We start from the raw sequence: 13,808 nt of genomic DNA, 5'->3' as shown, positions 1-13,808 counted from the left end.
TGGGTGGATCACTTGAGGTCAGGAGTTTGAGACCAGCCTGGTCAACATGGTGAAACCTTGTCTCTACTAAAACTCCAAAAATTAGCCAGGTGTGGTGGCGGGTGCCTGTAATCCCAGCTACTCAGGAAGCTGAGGCAGGAGAACCACCTGAACCCGGGAGGCGGAGGTTGCAGTGAGCTAAGATCATGCCACTGCACTCCAGCCTGGGCAACAGAGGAGAATCTGTCTCAAAAAACAAAAATCAAAAAGGAATGACTTCTGGCTGTTGGGCTTGAGCAACAGGGTAGATGGTGACAGTTCCTGAGATGAGGAAGATGCTGGAAGGAGCAGGTTCAATGGAGTGAAGAAAGATGCAGATAAATCTGAGGCCAAACTGTCCTTCAGTTTTCAAGGTCACCAGCCTTGCTTCCTCCAGAAAGTACCTGAGAACTTTCTTCTTTTGTTGACTCCACCATCCCTAAACCTTGCCTTAAGTCTAAGCTCTATGCTCAGTAAGAGATTTACAGTGAACCCCAGAATGGCATCCATTTCCTCTGTGCAAACGTCCCTGGCTGGAGTGACCCTGGCAAGCTTCGTGAGGTTCATTACAGAGCAGGACAGAGCCCCAGACATGAACTCCAATCCCCAGTTTGCCAAGGACTGTGTGTGGGCAGTCACCCCACCGGAGCCTCAGCTTCTCATTTGCAAAATGGGAATCCCACCACCCATCATGTACTGTGGTTCTCATCAGCAAATGAGGAAAGGTGTAAATTTCCTAGCACATAGTAGATGCTCATTCAACAACAGCATCTAGCACTTACGGGGAGCTTTCTAGGTGGCAGGCAGTGTTCTAAGCATGCTTACATATATTAGCTTATCTAATCTTCATTATAACCATATGAGGTGTGTATTAGTCAGGGTTCTCCACAGAAACAGAACCAACAGGAGGTGCATACAGAGCTTGAAGACAGAGGGAGGTTTATTTTAGGAATTGGCTTATGTGATTGTGGAGGTTTGAGAGTCCAAAATGTGATGGGGGAGACTGGCAGGCGAGACTAAGGGAAGAGCTGCAGCTGAGTCCAAAGGCGGCTACTGGCAGAACTCCTCCTTGCTGAGGGCGGGTGTGTGTGTGTCAGTCTTTGTTCTATTAAGAGGCCTTCAACCAATTGGATGAGGCTAGCCTGCATTATGGAGAGTAATCTGCTTTACTCAAAATCTACTGATTTATTTAAATGTGAATCTCATCTAGAAAACACCTTTGCAGAAACATCTAGAATAATGCTTGACCAAATATGTGGGCACTGTGGCCCAGCCAAGTGGACACATAATAAACCATCACGAAGTGGGTATGAATATTATACCAAATGCACAGAAGAGGTAATGGGCACAGAGAGGCTAAGACATGTACCCAAGGTCACAGAGGAGAGAAGCCAGACTCTCAACTCCAGCTGTCTGGCTTCAGAGCTGGCATTTTCAACCACGACACTAAGTGGCCATTATCATAAGCACACCAATGTAAATTAAATTTCTCCATCCATCCTTTTCCTGGCCTCAAAGTGAAAGGCAGAGAAACTGGGGGTTGGCTTTCCCTGGGGGAGGCAGCCTGGGTGTGGCCCTGCATTGCTTAGGAAGCAGCACCGAAGCTGAGCCTCAGAGATTGTGGCAGCGGACCTGAGAGGTTACCTAGTCCAGCTCTTGCCTTTATAGGAGGAAAATGAGGCCCAGCGTAGAGAAGGAATTTGCCCAAGGTCACACAGGGAGAAAAGTGGCAATGGAGCCAGGACTAGGTCCCAGGCCTTCAGAAAGTGCTGCTGCTGCTGAGAACTGATACTTCTATAGTAGGTATTCGGTGCCAGGACTATTCCACATTAACATCCTTAATCCTCTATGTGTGAGGTAGATACCATTAGCATCTTTGTTTTAAAGAAAATGAGGAAACTGAGGCACAGAGGGCTTATGAAACTTGCCTAAGGTCACACAGAGCCAGAATTTGAGTCCAGGTTCAACCATGGACACTATACCTCTGAGGCCCAGGGCAAGCTTCTTGTTGGGGAGGTGACAGAACACAATCCCCATTTCGCCCCTCCTTCCATTCTCCCACCTGAGGCCTGCCTAGAGTGACAGTAGAGGAATGCTCTTCCCCAGTCTCACCCCGCAGTTCACAGGAAGAAATGGCCTTCTGCACCAGTGGGCATGCCTGCCTGAGACACTGCAGACCCAGGTGATAGGCTGCACACACATCTCATCCCACAGCTATACACGTCCCAAACTGGTACACAAATACGAGCACAGACTCCAACCCATAACCAGATATGTCTCAACCACACACACACACTCCCAGCCTCTGCACCCAAACAAGTAAACACGCCCTCACAGCACACAACTATCATGACTCACACATGTACACAGAACCCCACAGCCACACATGCCCCCAACACATAAACCAGGACACAACTGTCCCAATAGGCATGTGAGCAAGCACTTGTACACACAGAAACAAACATATCATACAGTTACATCTACCCCACTCTACATCCATCCGCCACACAGGGGCACTCCCCTCAACCTATCCACAGGCCAAGGCACCTGGGAGCCATTCACAGGAGCCACGCGTTACCTCCTACATCCCCAAGGGCCAGACCCCAGGATGACTGTCCAGGTACAGCCACCCTATCAATATGGCCAATCCACGTGCCCGCATGGATCGCTGCAGCAATCTGTCCCCGCCCCCACTTCAGCACACACACAGCCCTAACTTCTAGGGACCACTCTCCCCCAGTTAACTACAGCCCGCCCACATCCAGGCATTTGTCATTTGGGGAGCCCAGCCTCCCCCTTCCAGAGAGAATCCTGCTCTACCCTCAGCCCACAGCTCCCAGGGCTGGCCCGCCTCTCTCCCTGCCTCCACCCCCTTCTGAACTCCAGGCGGGCCCTGGCACCTGTCAGACCAATGTGGGGGACGGGAAGGGGGTTGGGAGATCAGGTCAGCCCCCTCCCAAGTGCTTCTCAGCTGCCAAAACGCAGAGCCCCCACCTCCGCAGGGAGGAAACGCTCAGAGTTGGGGGAGGGAGGAAGGTCCGCGGTGCAGGCGCTAAAACTCAAGTCACTCAAGGACGACCCCTTTTCAGTCCCGGACCTCAATCTCACCTTCTCGCAGGAAAGCCCCGCGTCTCTATTAACCCTTCCATCACGCTGCACCGGAGGGACCGGAGAAGTCTTAGCACTGCGCAGCAGTGGCCGCTGCAGCCCGGGGGTGAAGGACCCGGCTGCTCACGGTGCGGGGGCTTAGCCCCTTCACGAGCCACCCACGCACTCCCCATGCACCCACCCCCACTTCCACTGGGGACAGCGAGGTAGCGGGAGCCCAAGCGACTCGGTGGCAGGCGAACGAGGGTTCTAGGACCAAAGGTCTCAGGGGCCATGGACTGAGGAGGAGCAAGTGAAGCGAGTACCCCTGGCCCCGCAGGACCCCGGGGTTGGCGTGCAAGGACAACACCCCCCCCACCCCGCTCCCCGCCCCCGAGAAGTCCTCTGCAGGATCAGAGGGGCGCGTGCACGGAGCGGGAAGGAAGGCTGAAGGGAAAATGCCCAGAGGCTCCCTTACCTGATTTCCTCTTGGAACTGCCATAGTCCCTGAAAAAGAAGCAACAACAGATAGACATGGTTAGGGCCGGGCGCGGGCGCGGGGCTGCGGCTGCGGGGGCGCCCTCGGGCTGGCTGCGGTCTGTCCCCGGTGCCGCTGCTCATGTGATGCCCACGGCCCGCGAGCCGCGCGCTCCGCAGCCGCACGCACTGCGCGCCGCGCCCGCCCGCGGGCCCCCTGCCAGCCCAGCCCCCGGGCGCGATAAGCCCGCCCCGCTCCGCCCCGCCCCAGCCCGCCCCGCCAACGGGGGCTCACCTTCCCTCAGCCTCGGCGGGCAGGGGAGGGCAAGGCAGGTTCTCCTCACGTCTCAAACTGGGAAACTGAGGATCCGGGATGGCACTTGCCGGAACCCGGGCCCTACCCGGCGCTGGGAGCCCGCTCACCCCGCCACCAGAGCGGTTCACCTCCCAATTCTTTGCATGGCTTGCCCTAGCGATGCAAAGAATTGGGAGGTGAACCCAGCCCACTCAGTCCGTAAGTCACTACTGAAATGTCACCTCCTCAACGTGTCTTCCTCAACACCACCCGCCAGGTAATCACAGATTTGTGTGACCCTTTGATTAAAGTCTGCCCCTGTCCTAGACCGGAGACTCGCTGGGGGCCACTGTGGCTGCGTCCTCTCACTGCACGCCCCGAGGCTGGCAGAGGCCATGGATAAGGCCCTTCTCAAAGGCTACAGCTGGGGAGTCGGGATGGGGAGTGGGGAGTGGGGAGTGGGGGAACAGAGGATACTGCAAGGTTAACTGGGAGGCCAGGAACGGAAGTTGAGCTTCTGAGGAAGTGCGTTCAAATGCCGTCAGAGAAAGTAACTGCTGTGACCTTAGGCACTGAACCCTCCTAACCTCCGTTTACCTGCCCTGCCCTCTAGCAAAGAGTCCAGACTCAAGGATGGGCAGATTTCCCAAATCCTGCCCTTCCTCCATCCTCAGGGGAGTGGGAAAGGTGAGCTGGCTCCCTTAACCTGAGCCTCACATGCCCCTAAAGGCTGAAGGTTCTGTTCAGTGCTCAGGCAACAGCAGCAGGGCTGGCTGGGGCTCTCTCTGGAGTCCAAAGGAAATGCCTTCCATTTTCCCCAGGGGCCAAAGAAAATGCCAATTGCTGCCCATCTTTGGTCGAAGCAAACTAGCCCTCCAGTCTGCCACTGGAAAGGCAGGGGTGTGGGGGTTGGGGGGGTGCAGTGGAAAGGGGTTCTCTTGGAGAAAGAGGCAGCAGGCTCCCAGGGAAAGAAGCAGAGTCATCCTCATGGAGGCTCCCCAAGTTCCGATCCAGGAGGTCTAGGGGTGGCCTCCAAGATTGGAGTGTTTATTAATCTTCAAGGTGATTTGCCTGCACAGCCAGGAGTGCGGAGCTCCCCCTCTCCTAGGCATCCACCTTTCCCAAAATTTAGACTCAGAACCCACTTAATCAGAATGCTGGGGGCGAGGTCCGGGAATCTGCATTTCTGACTGTCTCCCCTTCTTTCCCCATCTTGTTTGAGAACCCTCTTCGTATTCCATGTCTCCTTCAATCCTCTCATCCACGCTAAGAGGAAGGTCCTATCATGCTAATCCATTTTATAGATGAGGAAACAGAGGTTCAGCCATTGCCCAAGGTTGCCCATCTGGGGAAGAGCTGTGGTTTATAAGCCCACTGGAAGGAATACAAACTGCGGCGTGGATGGGGTGGAGGAGAATCTGGGAAACTGTTGCCTTGGAAAGCAACTACAGAAAGATGGGAGAGCTTCCATTTGCCCCCTCCCCTGGCTCCCACCAGTCAGTCCAGGGAGCATGCTTGCCCCCCTTGCAGAAGGGAGAGTGGGCCGAGACTGAGTCCTAGCTGTGCCCCCAAAAAGCTCAGCTGTGCAGAGAATTCCAGAGAGCAGGAGAAGAGTATTAGATGGTAGCTGCGTCCTACCCAAAAGACTTTCCACTCCCAAGAAGGAAATTAGCTGTTCAGGCCTTTTCACTGAGGGCTACTGGGGAAGGGCAGGGAGTGGAGGGCACTGAGGAGCTGCCCTCTGCTGTCCCACAATTTTCCTGCTGGTCCTGGCAAGAGAAGCCCAGGACCGATGGCCCACTGACCATCCCCCTGGCTGCCAGTAGCCCAGGCAGGGGTGGCTGCCTCACAGGGATGGCTACCTTCTCCAGCTCTGAGCAGCTTCAGGCTACCCAGGCCGTTCCCATGAGACAGGGAGTTTGAGACCAGCCTAGGCAACATAGTGAGACCCCCCATCTCTACCAAAAATAAATTAGCTAGGCATGGTAGCAAGCACTTGTACTCTCACCTACAAGGGAGGCTGAGGTGGGAGGATTGCTTGAAGCCTAGGAGGTCAAGGCTGCAGTGGGCTGTGGTGGCACCACTGCACTCCAGCCTGAGTGACAGAGTGAGACTCTGTCCCAAAAAAAAGAAGAAGAAAAAAAAAGAGTGGGAAAAAAACTAAACTCACATGTGTTGAGGGCCTCCTTTGTGCCAGACCCTGGCTGCTGATTCTCAGCCTGCCATTCAATGGAATCATGTAGAAAGTGGTTAAAATTCAGATGCAGGGCCCCACCCCAACCTACTGCATGGTCTGCATCTCCAACAAACTCCCCTGAGGATTCTGAGGCTGCTCCAGTGTTGCATAATCTCCATCAGGCCTCCAGCCACCCCTAAGAAACATTTATGCTCAGTAAGAACAACGTGCTGAAGGAGCCTCTAGAAAAATAAAATCTCCTGGTCTGCCTGTCCTTCAGCCAGAGTTCAGAGTCCTCCCCGCCGAGGACTTCTGGGTCCCTCCCTGCACGGGGTGTGGACTCTCCTCTTGCAGGTGAGAAGAGCAAAGCTTAGAGAAGCCAGACAACTTCCTCAAGGATACAGTGAGTGGGTGAGGCCGGGACTGGGGACCAGAAAACCCAGGCCTTGCTCTGAGGCTCAAGACAAATGCCCAATCACCAGCCCCTCCTGGAGTAGTGGGTGCGGGAGTAGAAGACAGAGCCCAGCCCTGATCAGCACACGGGGTTAATGGGGTAGAGGCTGAGGTCCTGGCAGTGGAGGTCGCCAGGCTGTGACTGAATGGTGGGAATGAAGAGGAATCCTGAATCCTTCAGGGTGTCTGGCCTCCTGCCCGAGCAGGCGCTGCCCTAATAGGAAACCTTTTGGAGTTTCTGGTTGGGCATCCTTTAGCAAAGCCATTTCATATTTTTAGCTGCTGAATAGGGTGATAAGCAGTTTAGGTATCCAATGGCTGGGACTCCCCCATCCCTCACATACGAAGACAAGAAGCAAAGGCAGGGATCCCCCTCCACGCCACGACCACCTCCCACTGCCCTACAACCAGTCCCAGCCTGGCAGGACAGAAGGGCCCTCTGCTGGGGCTCAGTTCCCTAACAACTCAAGAACCCCACCACCTCCCCTCAGTCCCCTTCTCCAATCCACACCCTCTCCTTGCTCCAATTCTTGCCCTGAGCTGGTGCTGACAGCCCCAACCCTGCCGGCGACTCCACTCCTGGTAGGTCACAGTCTAGCCTGCTTCCGACTTGCTGCTGAATCACTATGGGCCAGGGAGCCACAGGAAGAAGGGGAGGGGAGGAAGGGCGGGTCTAGCATCTCCCTCTAGCGTTGCCAGAGGCTAATGTGATTGAAAAGGCCTCCCAAGCTGTGTCCTGAAACAGCGCCCATCAGACCACTCAGCCATTCATTCTCTGCAGCTGGTCCAGGGGTGACTCAGACCACAGGTACAAGTGACCCACAGTTCTAGGAAAATAGGGACATGGGACTTTCAGGGCTCAAACTGGACAAACTGGGATGGGTGATCTCCTGTGGTCCACAGGTCTGGCCTGGCTGGGAAAGAGGGGTGGAGTTCCTTCACCCCGCACGCCATCCCTTCCCATCTAAACAAGGACTCCTGCAGCTTCCACTCCCGCCCCATCTCCAGGTGATACGGTTCATCTCTTAGCCCCTCTCCGTAGGATGATGCAATCTGTGTCTGGATGAGGGAGGTTCTGGAGACAGAGGCTTCCAAATCCCTGCTGCTTCCTGCCTCTTGAGCCTCTACTTCTCTATCTGTAGAATGAGGACAATAATAGCTCAAACCCTCGGGGTTTGGGGAAGATGAAATGTACAGTATGTAGAATGGGCTTCACACAGTGGCCGGCACAGAAACTGCTATAAATTGTCTTTGTCATTATTCTTTCATACTTGGGCCCATCTGACCCCACCTCAGTTGCTACGCAGGTGGCAAAGGCCTATTGAAACATGGGTCCTACAGAGCCCCCTGAAACAAAAGGAGATTCTCCTTAAGGACCTCATCACGATGCTGGCAGACAGTGCCAGGAGGGGGTGATTCCAGCCCCAATTTCAGAGTTTTGGGCTGTCCCAAATGCCGGGACAACCACTGGTCTCTGTCTAGTGCTGAGCACCAGAAGCGGGTTCATCCCCACCCCACAGGAATGGACACACGCCTCTGGACCCATCTATTAGGTCACATTTAACCTCCCAAGGAGTGGCCAACTCTCAGAGCCCCAAAACCAAGAGATGTAAAGGGCTTGCATTTTCATGCCAACGTGGACCCTAAAGGGTTTTTCTTTTTTCCTTTCATTTATCTTGGCCAGACACGCCGTGCTCCCTCCCTGGATGATGCTCTAGTGAAGTGGCTGGTGTTGGAGACTGCACAGGGAGAGGCTGGAGGGCGCAGGAAAGGCACTGAGCAATTCACATGTGTTGTTGCCCTGTTTTGACACATGGCTCCCCACACTCTGCCTTCCTCTTGAAAACTCCCAGGATTTAGTTTCTAGTGTTCTGAAGTTGGCAGAGGAGGAGCTCACCCATTTCGTGGATGAGGAGACTGAGGTCTGAGGCTTCAGTGGCTGGCCCAGGCTCCTGAAGCTAAACGGACAGTCCTGACCCACAGAGCTCCCAAGGGGCCATGCTGAGGCCCACTAGGGATTGGGCCACAAGAAGAGGTCACACCAGTGGTGGGCAGCAGGCCCTTGCTGGGGAATGGAGATTGCCATCCTGTCGTTCAGGGTTCCCAGAGTGAGAGATGAAGCCAGGAAGAGCCACTGAGGCATGGGAGAGAGAGGAAAGGGAGCTGGGCCTGGCTGGGCCGGCTCTGTGGAAGGGTGCTGAGTGCCTGCCAGGTGGAGTTCTGACGAATGCTGCAGGGTTGTACCCTCCACTGCCCGCCACCCTCCTCACCACTCTTCCTCCCATTGGCAAGTGCCTTGGCAGAGAAGGACACACGCACGAACTTCCAGCCTGATGTTCTCACCCTTCTGTCTGCTGGCTGACATTGGCTGCTGGGCCCAGGATTCCTGTCTGCGGGACCTACAGCCACTGGGAACTGCTCAAGAGGCCGGCTGGGCTGCCAGGCAGCTGACTTGGGGGTGACCTTCAGAGTCCAGCAGTCACTGGGGACATGGGCACTATCTAGAATATGAGGGCTGGAGAAGATGCAACCTTGGCCAGAGGAGTGGGGCCCTTGAGGTACATAATGATTTTGACTGCTGTTATCAACCTAAAAGCACTTTTTAAGCTCTCACTGTAGGCAATCTCATTAAGGCCTGTGCAGGCAGGCAGAGGAGATATATGTGACATAAGTCCAGTGAGAAAGCCAACATTCTCAGACAATCCAGGCTGAGAATTACAGGAGGGGTTACACTCAGCGCAGAGAAAAGTGAGGTCCTGGGGGCTATAGAACATCCCAGGTAGCTTCCTGGAGGAGGAGACCTTAAAGGACAAGGGGGTTTAGATCCACAGAGGGATGGAGGGGGAAAGCTCTAGAAGCAGGAACAAGCAGCTCCAGACAGTTGCGGACTGGGCAGTAGGGGTAGTGGGTGGACACGCCGGGAAAGTCCAGGCTGGGCAGGGCTTTGATGTCTGGCTGTGAAATCTAGAAGTTTGCAGAATCGGGGAGTGATTCGGTCAGATCCTGGCTGGAGGAAAATTTTTGTTAAGAGGAGAGGTTGACAGCTGGGGGTTGGGGGCAGGAGAGGGGCTGTCAAAGTCCAGTCCTGAATGTCCACAGACCCAGGTTCTGGCCCCAGCTCTGCCTCCTCAGGGGCTGGTGGCCCTGGACAAGCCACTTCAAACCTGTGCTTTTCAAATGACAAGCAGTGACCCATTAGTGAGTTCCAGAATCAATTTAGTGGTCCCAATGAGCATTTTAAAAAGAAGAGACTAGAAATGATCAGCGAGTCACTCCTGGCAAGGCTGTTTTGTGGCACCTGCATCAGATGTCTGTCTGTGTATTGAGTTGCAGTGTGAAATTTCCTACTGTGGCAGGAAGGTTTTAAAGACACTGACAGATTCTCTGGGCCTTGAATTCCCCAGTCCCAGTGGGAGGCTACTCCCAGTGTCCTCACAGGGCTATGTGAGAATTCGAATTATCTGTGAAACCACCACAGTGAGATGGAGCATGTTCTTCCAGAAATCAAGTGAGGAAGGCCTGAGCGAAGGGGCTGGGAGAAGGGGCTTTGGGTCACTGAGGTCTGGAGAGTTGGGTTTTCTTTTCCACCCCCCTTAGCCCCTAGCTGAGTTTTTGTTCTGGCTTTTGAGAGCCTTTGCACGGAATGGTCTCCAGAGGCAGCGACCTCCAGGCAAGACAGACAGAGGGGCCTGCAGGCCATTCTCTGCCCCCATTTGCTCCCTGATCTAAATGGTGGCACTGAGGGCCCTTGTGTTTAACAAGAATCCGTCCTTTCTCCGCAGGGCCTGTGTTTTCCAGGGTTGTGAGAATGGACCCCATTGTGACCGTGTGGCTTGTCCAGAGGGGCCGGAATTCCTGCCCTGGGTGAAAAAGCTGAATTCCTGTGGAGAGAAGGGGTCTTGGGGCTCCCCAGGCCGTGTCCCAGAGAAGTCAGATGCTATGGCCATCACAGACCCCAGAACCCCCCAGGCATTTTGCTTGTCTCCTGAACATCCCAGAGGGTCTCTGCTGCTGCTCTGTCCACACAAAAGAACAAAGCACTGTCTGTCTGTCTCCTCTGACTTGTTCCACTATTCTGGGCAAAGGCCCTAAGTGTGTCTTCAGCCACAGGACAAGCTTTATCATGTCCAGGCCTCAGAGCAGGGAGTTAAAAGGGCGGGTGGGTTAGAACCCTGGTTCAGCTACCTAGAGCTTTGTGATATAAACAAGTGACTTCACCTCTCTGTACCTTCGGTTGTAAAAGTGGGTTAAAATAGTTGCTATCTTACAGAGCTGTCATGGGGATTACATGGGATAATGTGCAAAGCTCTTAAATGGCATCTGGCCCATGGAAAGGACCCGTAGCCCAACAGCCTGGGTTCACAGGGTCTAGACTAGGAGTGTGGATGGTGGCTGGAATACAGGAGGTGCTGACTGCCCACCTTCTCAGTATGGCCTGTGTGAGACCCTGGCTCTGTCACTCAGGGCACTGATGCAGGACCATGATGACAGACAGGCCTGGGTTCCCATCATGTGCATTCCAAGGAGTCCCACCTAGATGGTGACACTGAGGAGCAGTCCATGGGAGTGGGAGGAGGCAGGGCTAGGGGAAGTGGGGAGGACGGCAGAAACACACAGCTGATTTCCTAGAGGGCGAAATGGGGCAGGGGAGTTGCCAGTTCAGCCCACTGCCATGGAGTGCTGGGAGCTCCTCCACAGGCCACCTGAGATCCTGCTCTCTGTGTACATGTCAGACTGCTCTTGGCTATAGGGGTTCCCTGGACTTCCAGGGGCCACATGCCAGACCTAGGGAACCATGGAAGGGGGAGTGACAAAATGGGGTGATGGGGTTCAACAATGAAGTCCATGAGGAGAAGGTCAAAGAGGATATCCTATATTTAAAGACCTTACTTGCCTCTCTCCAAGTCCATCCATCATCCATCCATCCACCATCCATCCACCATCCATCCATCCATCCATCCATCCATCCATCCATCCATCCATCCATCATCCATTTACCATCTATCCAGCTATCCATCCACCATCCAGCCATCCATCATCCATCCACCATCCATCTATCCATCCATCCATCCATCCATCATCCATTTATCATCTATCCGTCCACCATCCAGCCATCCATCATCCATCCATCATCCATCCACCATCCATCCATCATCTATCCATCCATCTATCCATCATCCATCTATCCACCATCCATCCATCCATCCATCCATCCATCCATCATCCATCCATCCATCATCCACCCACCATCCACCCATCATCCAGCCATCCATCATCCATCCATCCATCATCCACCCACCATCCATCCATCATCCAGCCATCCATCATCCATCCATCCATCCATCCATCATTCATCCATCCATCATCTATCTACCATCTATCCATCCACTATCCATTTACCATCTATCCATCTATCATCCATCCATCCATCCACCATCCAGCCATCTGTCATCCAGCCATCCATCATCTATCCACCATCTATCCACCCACCATCCATTCATCCATCTATCCATCCACCATCATCCATCCATCCATCCACCATCCAGTCATCTATCATCTATCCACCATCCATCCACCATCCATCCATCCACCATCATCCATCCATCCATCCATCTATCCATCCATCATCCATCCACCTATCATCCAGCCATCCATCGACCATTCATCCATCATCCATCTACCATCCACCCATCATCCATTCACCATCCATCCACCATCCATCCATCCATCATTCATCCACCATCCATCCATATCTTGACTGAAGGGCTGTTGTGGACCCAGTCTTGTGTATGAAGCAAGAGAGTGGCAGAAGACACATTGTCCTGCCCTCAAAGAGCTCACCATCTAGCTGGAAAGAGATGGCAAACACCCACAAAAAGACAACATACACGTTCCCTTGTGATCAGGTGCCCCAAAGCTTGGTCAAAGGAAATATTGTATAGAAATTTCCAGGACAGAGAGATCAGAGTGGTCTGGGGTGGCCAGGGAGAGCTATGTGGAAGATGGGGCACTAGAGCTAGCCCTTGAAAGATGAAGAATATTTAGAAAGAGCAGAAGCCGGAAGGAGATTTGGGGTGGAAGGGATGGTGTGAGCAACGGTGCAGGGGCAGTGTGTGTGTGTGTGTGTGTGTACATGCTGTGTGTGTGTGTGTGCATGCTGTGTGTGTGTGTGTGCATGCTGGGTGCGGAGGGTGAGAGGCTGTATGTCTTTGGGGAGCAGGACAGGCAGCTGGGGCTGGACTGAGCCCCAAAGGGAGCTGGCTCAGATTTTAGAAGGAAGTTGCTGAGAACAACCCAGCGACAGTATTCCTAAAGACAGATTTTCCCTGAAGGTGGCGGCACCAGCTCTGTGCCTGAGGATCACATTTCTAGCTCCCTCTTGTTTTCCCTGTTCAGGCGGTGGGGTGAGGACTTGTTTTGGGGGAGCCAGAGGACTGCTTTGCCCCTCAAGCTACACCGGCCCCGTCTGCAGATGTGTGCCTGGTCTCTGTGTCGCGTGTGTGTGTGAGACACACAGGCAGATACCAGGGCCCCAATGCAGAGCACAGACCTCTTGGGTCACTCCTTGGCTGATGGCCCCTCACTCCCCAGTCCTCACCTAGTTTCAACCTGAGACTGGGAGCTTGGGCCGAGGAGCTCCCTATTTCCCATGGAGGCCAAAGGCCCACCCAAGGCCAGGCTGTGCTTGTTCCTGCCTTGGCCTCTGTGGGAAAGAGGACTCAGAGGGCCCCACACTCCTCCCACACACCTAGCCCACCTGCATGGCCCTGGGAGGCCCGGGTGATCGCCTATTACAGTGAAGGAACCTAAACCTCCCAGACTTTCTTGGACACCATGTGACAAACCCACAAGCACCAAGCACCCAGATGTGCCCAGCCCAACAGAGGCAGCTGTGTTAGCCCCATTTTACAGATGCACCTCAGTCAGCTTAAGTCACTTGCCTGGTGTCACACAGCTTGCAATGGGAGGCAAGGTTGCAGACTTGGGTTGTCTGTGCTGCGACCAGCACAGGCCCCCTCCTGCCCTGTCCAGTGTTTCTTTTCTTTTTTTTTTTTTTTTTGAGACGGAGTCTTGCTCTGTGCCCCAGGCTGGAGTGCAGTGGCGCGATCTCGGCTCACTGCAAGCTCCGCCCCCCCCGGGTTCACGCCATTCTCCTGCCTCAGCCTCCCAAGTAGCTGGGACTACAGGCGCCCACCACCTCGCCCGGCTAATTTTCTTGTATTTTTAGTAGAGACGGGGTTTCACCGTGTTAGCCAGGATGGTCTCGATCTCCTGACCTCGTGATCCGCCCGTCTCGGCCTC

General features: G+C 54.2%; 1 protein-coding gene across 10 annotated transcripts in view; it reads right to left on the bottom strand.

Moving 5' to 3' along the window:
* SH3PXD2A (SH3 and PX domains 2A) overlaps positions 1-13,808 on the bottom strand; it is a 255,824-nt gene that overhangs the window by 92,963 nt on the left and 149,053 nt on the right. For 8 of the 10 annotated variants that reach the window (XM_017944296.3, XM_003904217.4, XM_017944298.3 and 5 more), the window contains one exon: positions 3,584-3,612. In XM_017944296.3, coding sequence (XP_017799785.1) covers positions 3,584-3,612 — 29 coding nt within the window. Of the gene's footprint in view, positions 1-3,583; positions 3,745-13,808 lie in introns of those variants that run through there. The other 2 variants (XM_031652099.1, XM_031652098.1) reach the window with 2 other exon arrangements.

Source organism: Papio anubis, chromosome 11, assembly GCF_008728515.1.
Source record: "Papio anubis isolate 15944 chromosome 11, Panubis1.0, whole genome shotgun sequence".
Classification (NCBI taxonomy): Eukaryota; Metazoa; Chordata; class Mammalia; order Primates; family Cercopithecidae; genus Papio; species Papio anubis.
This window is presented reverse-complemented; position numbering and strand designations above follow the sequence as displayed.